Raw genomic sequence first — 16,232 nt, 5'->3', positions numbered from 1 at the left:
TATCTGGCAAATAAATCTCCAAACACTTGTAATTCCACCATTATTGAATGAACACTGCATTCTTTTTTTTTCCTTTTTGGGTCACACCCAGAAATGCACAGGGGTTATTCCTGGCTCTGCACTCAGGAATTACTCCTGGAGGTGCTCGAGGGACCATATGGGATGCTGGGAATCAAACCCGGGTCGGCTGCATGCAAGGCAAATGCCCTACCCGCTGTGCTATTGCTCTGCCCCGAACACTGCATTCTGACCCACATTTACAGCAAAGGTTATCATGTGAGCAAGCTGTTTCAATACCTTGACATCTCCAAGCCACCCAGAACTCACCCCTGGGATGAAGGTTGCATTTATTCCTGGTTTCTCTGTGAGATGCTCTGGACTCCACCCCAGCCAGCTCCCTGGGGAACAAGGCAAGTTCCTCCTGCAACTTCTTCCCATCAACCCATCATACTGGATTCACTAGGAGTCTTCTAGCTTAACTTTTCTCAACCTATCCTTCATGCCCTTCCAAGTTTTCTTCCTGTGGGGCCCCTGTTCTACTGGTTAGCCCCCCTAATCTCATGCCTTAACCTCCTTCTTTTTTGGGGGGGTCACACCTGGTGATGCATAGGGGTTACTCCTGGCTCTGTACTCAGGAATCACCCCTGGCGGTGCTCAGGGGACCATATGGGATGTTGGGATTTGAACCCGGGTCGGCCTCGTGCAAGGCAAACACCCTACCCGCTATGCTATCACTCCAGCCCCTTAACCTCCTTCTTTATGCGATTTTTACCTTAGAGCTTTTTGTCTCCTGAAGGGACTGACAGCAAGCCATATAGCCCTTCCCTGTGGAGAAATCGGATGACTATCACCTGGATTTTCACCATCTCCCTGACTGTGACACTCTGATTATGAAAAGCTGAAATAATTTAAATGGGTGGAAAGAGTACTTGGAATTCTTATCATTACTATATTACATAATTGTATGTAACATAATTGTTATTGTTATTGTTGATGGGCTGGAGCGATAGCACAGCGGTAGGGCATTTGCCTTGCACAGAGCTGACCCAGATTCAATTCCTCCGCCCCTCTTGGAGAGCCCTGCAAGCTACCGAGAGTATCTCGCCCGCATGGCAGAGCCTGGCAAGCTACCCGTGGAGTATTCAATATGCCAAAAACAGTAACAAGTTTCACAATGCAGACGTTACTGGTGCCTACTTGAGCAAATCAATGAGCAATGGGATGACAGTGACAGTGACAGTTGTTGTTGATGTGTCTTGATTTATGATAGTATCACTGTTAATAACTTAGGCGTACAATCTTACTGTACTACACTCACCACCAGCATGCCAATATACCTCCACTCTGTCCCTAGGTCCCTCCTCATCCTCTGCCACCCTATGACTGGCAGACATGGTTCTGTAGGCAAAATCTCAAGGTGCCCAGGATTGCTAAGGATGCTCCTCACTGCTATAACAGATCTTATCCCAGATTAACAATTCTCTGGAACTAGGGGTTGGAGCAAGTAGGGCATTTGCCTTGCATGTGGTTGACCTGGGTTCAATGATCCCCACTCCCACCCCCATAACCTCTCCTTTCCCCCACCCCCACCCCGCCAAGCACCTCCTGGAGTAATTCTTGAGTGCAAAGCTAGAAGTAATCCCTAAACATTGCCAGGTGTGATCCAAAACAAAAATCAAAACAAAACACCAATTCTCCAGAATCACATAGATTTCCATGAAATAAACGTGGATTTCACACTTATGGATGAGAGTCAGCTCTCTTTAAGAGACCTAGTCACAAACCTGACATGAAATAAAGTGATTTTCATATCGCATATTCAGCAGAATAGCAGTGTAGGCTGAAAAAGCTGATCACAATCATTTCCCACATTTTGCTCCAATTTTTTTTCTTAAAGTCAAAGGACATTTTTTAGCCACTTGCAATTTAAAGTAACCCATATTTTTCTTTCTTTTTCTTTTGTTTGTTCCAGCAGCTTCATTAATAAACAAATTTCCTGGGCTGATTGCTTTCTCCTGGAGGGTTTAGAACTCTTGCTAAAATGGAGCTTTCAAGGGCTTGGGCCTGAGGCCTAAATAATCCCCAAACATTCTTGAAAGGATTATTTAGGAGAGGCTGAGCTGTCTATACTTCTGCATCCTGACTAGCAGCAAACTAAGGCAAGAAAAATATTAGTTACCACAAATGAATGTGGTCATTCTATGTATTTCCCTCTCCTGACTCATCTCACTCAGCATGATACTCTCCATGTCCCATCCATTTATAGGCAAATTCCATGACTTCATTTTTCCTGACAGCTGCATAGTATTTCATTGAGTAGATGTGCCACAGTTTCTTTATCCATTCATCTGTTCTTGGGCACTCAGACTGTTTCCAGATTCTGGCTATTGTAGTGTTGCAATGAACATAGGAGTGCAGATGATGATTCTGCTAAGTGTTTTGTGGTATGTATACACACACACATGTTATAAGACATGGCCAGGAAAAACAGGGGCTAAGAGGAAGACTGGTTAGTGATTTTGTGTGGCTGTGAATCAGCCACAAGTGTGTGTGGGGCAGAGGGTAGATAAGATAGAGAAGAGACCAGTATGACAATAATAGGTAGTAAAGGGATATTCTTGATAAACTTTCAGTATCAATATTGCAAACCACAATGTCCAAAAGGAGAAGGGGAGAGAGAAAGAGAGAGAGAGAGAGAGAGAGAGACAGAGACAGAGACAAAGAGACAGAGAGACAGAGAGACAGAGAAGAAGAAGAAGAAGAAGAAAAGCGCCTGCCATAGAGGCAGGCTGAGGGTAGTGGGTGGAGTGATGGGAGGGAACCTGGGGACACTGGTGCTGGGAAATGTACACTGATGGAAGGAGGGGTGTTGGAATACTCTGTGACTGAAATCTAGTCATGAACAGCTTTGTAAGGGTCTATCTCACAGTGATTCAATAAAAATCAATCAATAAATAAATGAAAAATATTAGAACAGGTGTCCCATCCCTTACATTCTCATTCTGTTTGGTCTTTAGTTTTTCTTTCCTCTCAATGGATTCTTGGTCCCTTCTGACTAAGTTACTCAGTGAACCCTCATGTATTTTGGCACGGGGACTCTAACCCCATGACCTGCCACGAGGCATTCCTAACGTGCAGGAGGGGATGCACCCCACACCCCATTTTTGACTTATATTTTAAACTTCCCATAATAAGCAGAAAATGACACTTTCCTCTCTTGTGGGAAGTACCAGCCTTTTCACGCCACACACATCTGGAAGGCAGCTGGGGCTCTCTTGCAGACCCAGAGCACTGCTGGTGGATGGTGGGGGGAAGGGGGCTATGAACTTTAGGTCTCCCGAGCCTGCCTGCGGTTCTGTGGCTGGTTCAGGCCAGGCTCAGGCATGGGTTTGTGACATCTCCAGTCTCCTCCTCTTTGAGACAGACACTGCCAGGGCACATTGGTTTCGCATTGTGCCACTTGCTTTCCACAAGAGGAACACCTCGCCCTGCTCTGCAGACTGCTGGGTGATCACTGCACGGAGAAGCTATTGTGGCTTATTCACTTCTTTCCACCTACTGGTACCAGAGTCCCAATCTGAGGTGGTGACCCCAGGGATTTATCATCTCCCCCTTCTCATGTGTTCCACTGTTCTTCACCCCTTTGCTGCACTGTTGGACCATTTTCTTCATGGACTCCCCAAAGTTCATATCAGAGCTTCATGGAAACTTCTCTTAACAGGCAAAAGTGTGCGGGCATTGCAGGGCAGATTCAGTCGAGGCAGAAACCCACCTATGTGGCATTGCTGGCAACAGTTGGTCTATGAGATGGGCCAGCCACAAAGGCCCCATTTCAACAAGCACAGTAAGTACTTCAGATATTAGGCAAAATAATTGAAAAAGAAAGGGACAGTACTCCAGAAAGGAAAGAAAAAGCGTTTATTTAGCAGCTACCATGTCCTCTGGCCTTTGGTTATCGGCTCAGCTGTCTACACCTTTGTTTAGTCATGCTCCTACTGAGGTGCTTGCTCAAACCTGCCCAACACATTCGCTCGGGGACTCCCCCTGCCTGCACATGAGTGCAAGGTGGGGTGGGTGCCATGTGTGCAAGACAGCACAGCCTGGCTGCACTCAGCCTAACCCAAGTACCTATCTCCTGCAGGGAGAGAATGCCAGGTAAAGACGAGACATTTAAGTTCCCTTGAATTGGAAGTCAAATAATTGAGACCATCTAAAGACAGTGAAGTGAGGGGGAGTTTTTGTTTTGTTTTGTATGGGCCACACTTGATGGTGCTCAGGGATCACTCCTGATAGGGCTTGGAGGACCAGATGAGGTGCTGGGGATGGAACCCAGGTCGATTTCAATCAAGTCAAGCACCTCTACCCACTGGGCCGTTGCTCTGGCCCCAAGAGGGAAATTTGAATTAAAAAGTACACAAATTTAATAGTGTAAAATAATTCCTGTTTTTCTTTGGCGGGGGGTGTCACACCTGGTGGTGTTCAGTACCAGGGTTCTAGTGCTGGCTTGCTGTGTGCAAAGCAAGCACCTTACCCTTGTATTATCCCTACAGCACAAGTGTTTCTCTTATAAAAACTAAAACAAATATTTTTTATAAATTTGGAAATTACATTAATAAGTATGATTCCAAGTTATAGTGAGATTATTCCTTATCTCACAATCCAGATACATAGTGCATAGTGTTTATATTTTGTTGTAGTGTGTGCGTGTATGTGTATGTGTGTGTGTGTGTGTGTGTGTGCAACTTAACTAATGTAATAAACCAATGGCTGAATCTTGGTTACCAAACAACAATAAAGGCTTACTTCTGCCTCACGCCACCATTCAGGCCTGAGCTGAGGGAGAGGTTTTTTTTTAAATTTATTTATTTTTAATTAGTGAATCACCGTGAGGGTACAGTTACAGATTTATACATTTTTGTGCTCATGTTTCCCTCATACATAGTTCGAGAACCCATCCCTTCACCAGTGCCCATTCTCCACCACCAGTAAACCCAGCATCCCTCCTACCCTCCCCAATCCCATCTCCCCCCACCCCGCCCTGCCACTGTGGCAGGGTATTCCCTTCTGTTCTCTCAAGAGGGAGAGTTTTTAGGGTCTCTGTTTTGTGTAGTTTCTTGAGAAACTTCCACCCACATTCTATCAAAGGGCAGGAACCTCTTATTTCCCAAGGTCCTCAGCATCTGACATCTGAGGAGAAGGTGGTTGAAAGAGATACACTTTTAGGTAACAGTCCATAGTTCACTGGTCATACAGGACACGTGACTGCGTCTAACTGCATCACTGTATCACTGTCATCCTGTTGCTCATAAATTTGCTTGAGTGGGCACCAGTAACGTCTCCATTGTGAGAACTTGTTACTGTTTTTGGCATATCGAATACGCCATGGAAAATAGAAACTTCCCCTCCTCCCACACACACAACTATAGCAACTGGCTTTGCTAGAACCCTTCAGCTTTAGTGGGAAGAGATCAAATTTAGCAGATAAAAATGACCCAAAAATCTATGAGATAATAAAATTAGAAATACAATAAAAATTTTTAATGATAAAATAATAAATAAAAGATAAAAAATGAAGAAAAGGGGCTGAACCAATACTCCAGCGGGTAGGGCATTTGCCTTGCATGTGGCTGACCCCGACACCCCAGATGGTCCCTGAGCCTTCCAGGAGTGATTCCTGAGCTAGGATAAAGCCCTGAGCACTAGAAAAAATAAGAGAGAAAAGTCTTCTGGAGGAGGCTTTGGGCTGCATACCACTAAATGTCTTTCTGGCTTATCTCTAAATATCTTTCTGGACTTTTATTTTTTTAGCTATTACTATAGTTGGTGTTACATGTAGCTCACTTGAACTGACTAGAGATTTTATATTTAACTGTTGTCTGCAGGAATATGAATTTTATACTGCATTTTATTGTTATCTTCATTCTTTTGAAGGGAAAATGCCACTTAACTCAGTGTTAAGATAGAGAGTGGAATTAATAAGTACAAAGGGCTTGAGTCAAACTAAAACTTGAAGCTCTATGATTAGATTGAATTGTCCATACCAGTACATCGAAGGTTCTTGTTAGGGGCTGGAGCAATAACACAGCAGGTAGGGCATTTGCCTTGCACTCGGCCACTCCGGGTTCGATTCCCAGCATCTCATATGGTCCCCCGAGCACCTCCAGGAGTAATTCCTGAGTGCAGAGCCAGGAGTAACCTCTGTGCATTGCTAGGTGTGACCCCAAAAAAGCAAAAAAATAAAAAGGTTCTTGTTACTGTGGGAAGCAGTGAGTTTAGGTAGTGATGCTGGGAGTGGAGGGAAAGCAGAAGTAAATGTAGCCGAGATGCAGTCATACAACTCATACACGCGTGACGCCCACCAGTCCTGCAGCCTTCCTGCTGCTCCCACCCACTCACACTTCCTTGGCATTTCAACATCTCAATTTCCTAATAAATTCTCCTGATAGCAGGAGTTTGTGCGTGCATGTGCGCATACATGCATGTGTGTATATGTGTGAGTGTTTTGTGTGAAAGTTCAAGAAAGACACCTTGCACAGTACAACCTGCCCTTGCCCTAGCACATGAGGTAAGGGGTTGTTGCAGATGAGGCTTCTATGTTTCCGTGGCACTCCATTCCTCAGAAACTACTCCAAGATTGAGAACTGCAGTCAGTGGGTTGGTTAAATTATGTTGCATGAGACTCAGTGCAGTGGTTTGTTTTTGTTTTGTTTTTGTTTTTTGCTTGCTTGCTTTTTTGGTCTGTTTTGTTTTGGGGTCATATGCAGCAGTATCCAGGGCTTACTCCTGGCTCTGCGTGCATGGGCTTGGGGGACCATATAGGGTTCCAGGGATTAAACTAAGGTGGGCCAACTGCAAGGCAAGTGCCTTACCCTCTGTACTATCACTCCGGACCTTGTTTGTTCTTGGACCACATCTGGGGTGCTCAGGGCTTACTCTTGGCTCTGTGCTCACGGATCACTCCTGGCAGTGCTTGGAGGACCATACGGGGTGCTGGGGATCAAATCCAGTTGGCTATGAGCAATCTCCTTACCTTTTGTACTACCTCTCTCCCCTCTTCTTTATTCAATTGGGCACATAACCCTGTAGTGCTCAGGCTTAGTGCTCCAGAGCCACCAGGGTCACTTCCATACATCGCCAAGGTAGAGAGACAGGTACTTCTCGCATGAGTGATCTACACTAGGTATTTGTGAGATGCATTTTGACGGCTATACTAGATACTGGCTTGGAAGACAAAAAAGCTGCAAGTCTTAAATCTTGTAACTCATGAAACAAATCTAAATTTAGAACTGTCTTTTTTAATTAAAATATCAGAAGCAGGGGCAAGTGAGAGTACAGTGGGTAAGTCATTTGCCTTGTACACATATGACCTCGGTTTGAAATGCGACACTACATATGGTCCCCTGAGTACTGTCAGAGGTGACCCTGAGCACAGAGTCAGGAGTAAGCTCTGAGCACTGACAAGTATGACCTCCAAACCAAAAGCAACAGAATATATCAGAAGCTTATCAAAATCAGCTTGTCAGTTTGACCAGAAAAAAAATTATCTATACTACTATCAAATATTTAATATATGCAACCTATTCTAAGTTAGAATCACAAAACAAAGGCACAAGTGTGAATATCATTCGTGGTATGCTCATGACTCTACATTCAGAACCTGGTTCCTTTAGTTGCTTGTAACAATCAGTCATTAGAAGAGGAGGGAAAGGAAACACAAGGTACCTAGAAGGTGGCAAAGGTCTGGAAGTGACAGAGAACGAGGTTCTGCAGAGGAACAACATGGTGGCAAGGGACAGGAGCACACAGGAAACATAAGCAGAAGCTAAACTGTGAAAAACATCACCCACACATGAATTTCTAGTTCCCATACTGAATAAATACTAATCGGTGATATATATTCTCCAAATATTTGTTTGTTAAAAGGTACCATGTAATTTTAAGTGTGAAATTATATTTGATCTTCAGGAGTTAAATCATTTTGACTTGAGAAAACTTTACAGGCAGTGAATACTATTAAGAAAAACTTAGTCTCAAATCACCAAGGAATGTGTCTTCTCATTTTGTAGATAAATCACAGCAGTATCTGCTGATACATAGTCAGAAAGACGAAGAAACCTCTCAATATTGCATTCAAAAAACCAGATCAGAGGGGAGGGTCTGGTTCATCCATTTTATTATTTCTTTGAAGATGAAGACACATTTTACACCAAAATAAAGTTCCTATTGGAGCACAAAGAGTCAATGCACAACAATATACACTATTTGAGAGTTTTATGGGATTTTTTGTTTGGGGACTTTGTGTTGATATTCCAGGGCTTAGCTTATTTACAGGTGTTTACCGAATCACTACATGCACACAGTCCTTCCAAATGAAGACAGAGAGGAATACTTGGGTTATTTCTGAACTACTTGTATAGAACTATTTTGAAAGTAGAGCATTTCCTTAAACATCCTTAGAAAACAAGTCAAAGCTTGTCTGAAGTCATGAAGTGCCCAAAGTTAAGTGGATGGGAAGTGAATGCCCAGATGGAACCCATAGCAAGCATGAAGGCCAATGTCTGTTTCGGCAGATATACATAGTATCAGCACCCAGGGACCTCATTTAATGCTCAGGATTGTTTGAAAGCCAGTTAAGCATACTGTTGTGCATCAAGCAATGACAAATAGATGACCACTCTGCTGTATCACCAACAACTGTAGGGAAAAGGGCCACAGAGGCAAGCAAGATAAGCAGGACAGCAAAGCAGGTACCTTTACAGACTCAGGTTCCCGAGACATCCCACGTAAACACAGACTGCGGTTTCCCACCATCCTTACATGGGGACTGTTCCTCCCATTTATGAATTCGTCCATGCACCTCCAGCTACAAGGGTCAGGAAGCATCTAAAAGGCTAGCTGCTACTTCAGACCTCAGCAGTTCGAAACCTGTTAATTTGCTGTTTTCCAGAATCAGAGATCTCACGTGCGCTTTGCTTTGTAGGTTTGGACAGTTCTTCCTGATGCAACCCTAGGCGTACAATTTTTATCTCTCCTGTTGTACAATTTTTATCTCTTCCCCTTCGTTGAGAAATGTTTAGATGTGAATTGCCAATAGCAAAGTACGATATGCTAATACCACCAAAAATATTCCAATGCAAAACAGGAGCAAGCAACAAGTCCTTCAGATCAGAACGCTGGCTGAAGATGGGGCTGGGGCCAAACAGCCGACTGGCCGACCGCTTGGCTTCTAGACCACTGTCTGCAAGCGCATCGGCTACTCTTCTTAAGAGAAACCTCCAGTCTTGTGGGTGCTTTTAAGGTGTTGTTACATCCTTTCCACTTAGTTATCATGATGGTTCCTTGAAGTTGACACAGAAGAGGCAAACCTGAAATGGAATGGTTATGACCACGTAGCCCATTCATGATGGAGGCATTTGGCATTCTAGATTGGAGAAGGGGAGTCCCTGGGTTAGAGATGGGTGCCTACCCTTCTCTGGCTGCCAAAGTTCGATTGGGATGTGGGTTCTTATTCCAAGGCAGACCTAGTCTCAGGAAGTCAAAGAACGCTTGACTATAGGCATGTTCTGTATTTAGCACAGGGGGCATTTGAGATCTTGAACTTGACTGCACTCATTCAGAAACCCTGGACTGACTCAAAACAAGACAAAAAAATGCGCAAAGCCTTTCATGCCACATGAAGCAAGGTTAGCGCCAAAGCTCTTAAAAAAGAAGAGCTTAAAACATCCCATAACAAATGGAAAGAATGTAACCAACTCTACCCACATCCCGAGAATTATGCATAATGTCCAGAAGCATCTTAGTTATGAAACTGCTTTCAGGGTGAGGAAAACATAAGACATAATATAGAAATTCACAGTTTTTCTTTGGGTTACAGTCAGTTTTTGGTCATGCTCAAACCTGCACCCAGATTGAACTCACATGTACTAGATGCAGAATGAACGGGACCGCCAGAAATGGGTGAGAATAGGGGGGATAGCTAGAATGAAAACAGCACAGCAAGAAATCACCAGAAACTATTTCCAATAGTGATGGTCTGACCCAACAGCTTTCCACAAAGGTGGGGAAAATGGGAAGGGGGAGGCAGTTCTGTTTGCACACAATCTTGAGGTGGAAAAATGAGTGGGAGAACACCTAGTTTTAGTGGTCAGTTTTGTTGCTGATCTCTTGACTCTCCCTCACTGTCATCATGGAAACAAAGGCAAGAAGACACCTGCAAAGAGAAGTAGTTCGGGTTTAATACCTCCTGGGGAACCTACAAGGTATCTTGAAGCCATGGCAACAAATGATCTCCTTAAAAGTCTTCCGCATCTCTTGGCTGCGGAAAGCGTATATTAGGGGATCAATCACAGAGTTGCACATGATGAGTATGAGGTACATGTTGAAGTGAGACATAAAGCAAGAGCAGTAGATGTTCTGAGGACAGGAAATCATGAGAATGAGATGCAGGAAGAAGGGAGCCCAGCACACGATGAACACACCGAGCAGCATGGTGAGGGTGACCGCGCCTTTCATGCTTGTCCTTTGCTGCACAGAACTGCACCCCGGCAGGGCGGCGATCCGCTTGACGTGAGCCCGCGCCAGCAGAAACATGTGTATATACAGAGACACCATGAGGAACAGCATGGTGAAGAACATGGAGATGAGGCAAATGACGACATATTTGGAGTCATAGTAAAGAATGAAGACGATGCCACAGCCTGTGCAGAAGGTCCAGATGCATGCGATCACCAGCCCCGAGCGCTTCACTGTCATGATGTGGTGGTAGCGCAGGGCGTAGAAAATGGTGACGTAGCGATCCACTGCAATGGCCAGCAAGCTGCACATGGACGCCACCACCGAGATGCAGATCATAGAGTCGAAGACGTTGTCTATGTGACGCACAAAGGCGTCCGCTATCACCACGTGCTTATTATTGATTAAGTATATGGTGATGGTCTCCCAGGCATTGGACATGCTCACCAGCATGTCCGCTACGGCTAGACTGCACACGAAGAAGTACATGGGGGAGTGCAAATTCTTGTTCTTCACAATGGCACCGATGACCAAGATGTTCTCCAAGAGGCTGATGAGACCCAGAGTCAGAAATACCTCCACGGCGATGCCCATGTCCTCACACGGAGAAGTCACGTTCTTCACACCGGCTCCGGAGAGGTTGCCCTCTGTCATGTTCAGGTTGAGATCCAAGAAATGCGGGTTAAATGAGGAATTCATCTTGGCAGCCGGTGGACTGTAAAACAGGTTTTTAATTTATGATCCGAAGAGCTAAACAAACCAACAGAGAAATGCGAGCAGACGCTAAGCACAGCGAACAGACTTGGTGCATCAGTGCGAGGTTGTTGTACTCCATTCTGTCACCTAATCTCTCCAAAACTGTGTGAACCTCCACATGCATTCTAATAGGCAGTTTTGAGTATTCAAGCCTCTTTGACCACCTTCTCCGGGGCGCTCATTCTCTCACATATGTCTTAATGGAAGGACTGGCCATCTTGTTGTGTCCTGAACAACTTTACTTTATGCTATTATTGGGGCCCACAAGTCTCCTGTCATAAGTGTCCCTGTCTCACAAGCCAGAAAATGCCTTTAAACTCCTGCTCTGCATTTCCCTCAAGTGGGTTCAGACTTCTGAAGGCTATTACAGAAACCTGTTCTCCTCAGGGAGTCAGACACTGCGTTTACAACATGGGTCCTCTCTCTCGGAAAGTCTGCCAGGATTCAGTCTCTCCAGTTATAACTGAGACTGTAATTGAAGTTGGCATAATCACATAAAAAGTGATCCCCAAGCAAAGATTTCTTCTCACCCTGTTAGTTTCAAGTAAGAATAATCTTGTCATCTTGCCAAGCATACAAATCTTAGAGGAAGTGAAAGTGTTTCTGAATTAGTGTTTCGTATCTTGCGTGGTTTTTGGACAATCCCACTGATCCCTGCCCTCCAACACAGATACTACTCAAGTTTGAGCTCCACCAGTAAGACACCCCCATTATACATCTAACTACAGATCTCTCAGTTACAAATTGATGATCTCTTATGAGGTATTTTAGAATGAAAATTGCCTACTATTGGGGAAAAAAAAGCAACTCTACTAAATGTGCAGATTGAAATTGTACATCCATGTTCAAACTGAGGCGCACAGAAAGCTATTTTCCCCTCTATAAATATTTCCCCCAATTTCCGGCTTCTGAAATTCCACAAATCTGATAAATAGTTCTGTATGTTCCACTTACGCACAGCACGAAAAAACAAGAGCTTCCATTTACCAAGTTTCAGAGCCAGATACTTCACTTCCCTGTTGTCCTGTTTCTCTCCCAAGACTTTGACTCCAGAATTCCCTCTTCTCTCCACACTCAGAGCACACCTGGAGAGAATTTCTGCTCCCATTCTTATCACCAAATAAAAAGAAAGGACTGAGTGGGTTGTAATCATTTGCTATTAATGTCTAGTCTCTCAGAACATTGGTCAACTCTAATTACATTAAGCAAGCCCCCTCTCTTGCTATTTAAACATCCAGTAGAAGACTAGCTCACTTCCCAATACATTAGCTGTGATTTCTGAAGTCCCTTCAAGGCAATTTCAAGCAAAAAAGAAAAGTGTCACTATTTACCTGTGCTCTGCTTCACGCCTCTTCTCTTACACAGCAGCCCGCAGCCCCTCACGCTGCATGCCGCTTCAGCCGGGGCACCTGGCATCCACAGACTGCCATGTCTGTCTGGAGCTAACTGCCATTACCCTGGGACCCGGGCTCCTCCACACCCAGGCGAAGGCGGACTGACCCTCAGCCTCGCTCCTTTGCTTTTATGCGGTGTTGCAACTCGCCTCCCAGTCACTGCCTCCACCTCCCAGACTGGGAATCTGTCCCCTCCTCGGCTTGCTGTTTGCCCAAAACAGGTCTCAGGTACCACCTAGTGGCCAAGTAAAGCATGACCTGGCCCTGCTCCGGGGACACACAGAAGGAAGCGTTCAGTGCAGGTTATCACAGGGAGTGAGCTCCATGGAAGCAAACCCCCGCCTTTTCTGCTGGTGGGGTATCCTCTTAAAGTGCGTTCAGGTTTTCTAGCTTGCTCTTTTAAGGCTTTTTCTTTTCTCTTCCTCCAATGGTCTGTGACAATGTTGTTCACTCAGCTGCTCTGATCTCTCCTCAGCCCTTCTTTCCTGGATGCCAGTCATGAATACACAGACATCTGATCTCAGGAAAACTTGGGGTTTCCTCAGGAAATCTCAGAGACTGGGAAGTCGTCATCTGGCACCTTGATGTACACCTTTGGTTGGCCCAACTTTGATTCCTGCACAAGAACCACGTCTGTCGTGCCATGTCTAAAATGATAAAGATGCTTCCATTACTGAAGCAAAAAGGCGAGAAGAAAGTTTCTTGACCTAATATTCTGATTTGGGGAATGATTTCTGGAACTTCTATTTCTCTGATGCCTAAATCACTGTTCTTAAGCCTCTAAAAAGACCCTTCTTTGCAAAATAAGAAAGATATACAGTGATTCCAAGGCAACACAGCTAAAGTATATGGGGAAGCTTTTCTATCCAGAGATAGGGCATGGGCTTTATGTCTATTTAAACCCACCTTGCTAACATATGCAAGTGAGGCCACAGTCTTGGAAGGCCAATCATGCCAGAATCCTGGTGTCATGCTAAGGGGCAGGATGGATTTCTGTGAAGAGAATCATTATGCTGAGAATAGTACACAAAGGAGATGGCTGGCAATACACGAAGTTTCAAGAGTTCCCTATTTTCTCCTTATATTAGTTCAGGGCTGCAGCGATAGCACAGTGGGTAGGGCGTTTGCCTTGCACAAGGCCCAACCCAGGTTTGATTCCTCCACCCCTCTCAGAGAGCCCGGCAAGCTACCAAGAGTATCTCGCCCCCACAGCAGAGCCTGGAAAGCTCCCTGTGGCATATTTGATATGCCAAAAACAGTAACAAGTCTCACAATGGAGATGTTACTGGTGCCCGCTCGAGCAAATTGATGAGCAAAGGGATTACAGTGATTAGTGATATAGTGATTCCAGTTCAGAGAGAGCTCTGCAGATGACCTTAGCTTCTCATGTGATTAAGGTGGAAACATCTGTTAAAAAGTCACTGAGCAGGGGCTGGAGCAGGTAGGGCATTTGCCTTGCATGCAGCCAACCCAGTTCAATTCCTAGCATCCCACATGGTCCCCTGAGCACCGCCAGGAGTAATTCCTGAGTGCATGAGCCGGGAGTAACCCCTGTGCATCACCGGGTGTGACCCAAAAAGAAAAAAAAAGACATTGAGCCGACTTGTGGAATGGAATGCTTGCTGTTGATACTGTCTAAGGGACCATTCACTTCCTATTGTGGCTACAGTGTCAGAATTACTTTCTTAATCTTTAAAGTCCGAGGAAGTGGGTCCTATTAACTTCCTTTGTGAAACAGAGGTGGCAAGTGGCACTTGGAGTGGTTACACAGCTAACTCAGGGCCCGATGCTGCAAAGAAGTTGGGGTTGGACCCAGACAGCCTGAGCTCATTGTCTTGCTGAGATTTTGTTGAGGATTTTTGCATCCATGTTCAATGCATCCATGTTTATCAATAAAATTAATCTGAACACTTATCTTTTTAGTAGCACTTCAATCTGCTTTGAGTATTTGTGTAATGCTGGCTTCAGAGAAGCTGTGGAATTATCTGTTTCTTTGATATTTTAGAACTTAAAGGAATATGGATCTTCTTTGAAAGTTTGGTCAAACTCCAGAGTGAACCTGTCTAAACCAAGGGTTTTGTTCTTGGGAGAATTATTTATTTAATTGAATCACTGAGATAGTTACAAAACTTTCATGTTTCAGTTTCAGTGATACAATGATCGAACACCCATTCCTCCACCAGTGCACATTCTCCGTCACCAACGTCCCCAGTATGCCACCCCCCCACACTTTTTCAACCTCCCCTTCCCCACCCCCCCTCTATGGCAGACAATTTCTCTTGGGGATAATTTTAATTAGTTTTAATATACGCTCTGCATAGAAGAACCATGTGGTACCACTAAATTCAGGTTCTTCTGTAAAAAAAACAAGGTGTGTGCTCTTGAATGTTGATCTATTTCCCCAACCATAGAATTCCTTTTATAATAAATCCCATAGTAAAGTACTTCTAATGATTAATTCTATCATTGAATTTACCTTTTTAATTTCCTAGTACCTCTAAGTTTCCATCATGACTACTATATTAGCTTCCCATGTGTTTGTTTTCTGGGTAATGGCCATTCTTTGTGAAGCCATGTTATCTAAAGTCCCAAGTTTTCTTTCTCTATGGACATTCGGCATATCTGATGCCATTTGGTCACTTGTTTGCTTATGTTCTAGATAGTTTAATTAGTTTCTTTCTGTCAGTAGATGGTGCTATGGCTTAAGTTTTGTGGGTTTTGTGTCTTGTTTTTAAATCACTGCTCAACAGTGCTGTTGCAATACTGCAGAATTCAGTACAGAAACTGCCATTCAAAAGTGGCACTTACAGCCACTGCTGTTGTCAGTAGGCAATAAAAAATGTGAAGGGTTTTACCTAGTATAGAAGAAGGAGGTTGAGGCTCGGTTCGAATATGCCAAACCACTGCTGCCTTTCCCCAGGGAGTCCCAGATCTGAGTCAGCATTGCCGATACACCTGGCTCCTGGGCACTGGCACCAGGGGGCAAGGAGGGGCGGGTCACACCCTCCTCTGGTGCCCTTCTTGCTGGGCTCCTGCCTCCTCTGAAAAGCCTCACTTCTACCACCTTGGAGTTCACTTGGGCTGAAAGGGCATGTCTCAATGCCACCTCCGCCTCTTATCCCGACGCGCACGGAGCTGCAGCCCAGCCCTCTCTGCTTCTCCCTAGGTTTCATCTCCACGAGACCCACATCGCTCATCATTACACAGTGATTGCTTCCATGGCCCGGCATAAGTTCATCTATAAGTTCTGTAAGTTGCAGATTAAAGGGGAGAAATGAAATGTGTTTTTATGCCAACCAAGAATGCTGACATCATTTCTAAATGTCTTTGCCACTCACTTCCTATTTCTTTCTGGAGTCCCTTCCACCATCCAGAGGCTTCTGGGACCAGAAATACTTTGTCACCAATGAAGTTAGGGTGCAGGTCTTCCATGCCCACTTTGATTCTCCGTGCCACATTCCCTCGTGCTTCACTGGTGCAGCAAAGTGCCAGGGTGACCTAGATAATCCCCAGTACCATAAGGCCCGCAGAAAAGCTTATTTTTTCTTAGAATCTGAATTTTTTATTTGT

At 44.6% G+C, this 16,232-nt stretch overlaps 1 protein-coding gene across 1 annotated transcript; it reads right to left on the bottom strand.

Annotated features, from left to right (window-relative positions):
* Nucleotides 1-9,740: 9,740 nt before the first annotated feature.
* MC5R (melanocortin 5 receptor) lies at nucleotides 9,741-12,738 on the bottom strand. Its single transcript, XM_004620111.2, has 2 exons — nucleotides 12,600-12,738; nucleotides 9,741-11,227 (listed from the first exon to the last, which is right to left on the bottom strand). The coding sequence occupies exon 2, from the start codon at nucleotides 11,209-11,211 to the stop codon at nucleotides 10,234-10,236; it is 978 nt and encodes a 325-aa protein (XP_004620168.1). The 5' UTR covers nucleotides 11,212-11,227; nucleotides 12,600-12,738; the 3' UTR covers nucleotides 9,741-10,233.
* Between the last annotated feature and the right edge of the window lie 3,494 nt (nucleotides 12,739-16,232).

The sequence above is a fragment of the Sorex araneus genome, chromosome 2 (assembly GCF_027595985.1).
Source record: "Sorex araneus isolate mSorAra2 chromosome 2, mSorAra2.pri, whole genome shotgun sequence".
NCBI classification, from domain to species: Eukaryota; Metazoa; Chordata; class Mammalia; order Eulipotyphla; family Soricidae; genus Sorex; species Sorex araneus.
Note: the sequence above shows the minus strand (reverse complement) of the source record. Positions and strands in the feature narration are given on the sequence as shown.

Bases quoted from the DNA above. Each gene is read 5' to 3' on its own strand.
- MC5R (XM_004620111.2), bottom strand. From the start codon at position 11,211: ATGAATTCCTCATTTAACCCGCATTTCTTGGATCTCAACCTGAACATG.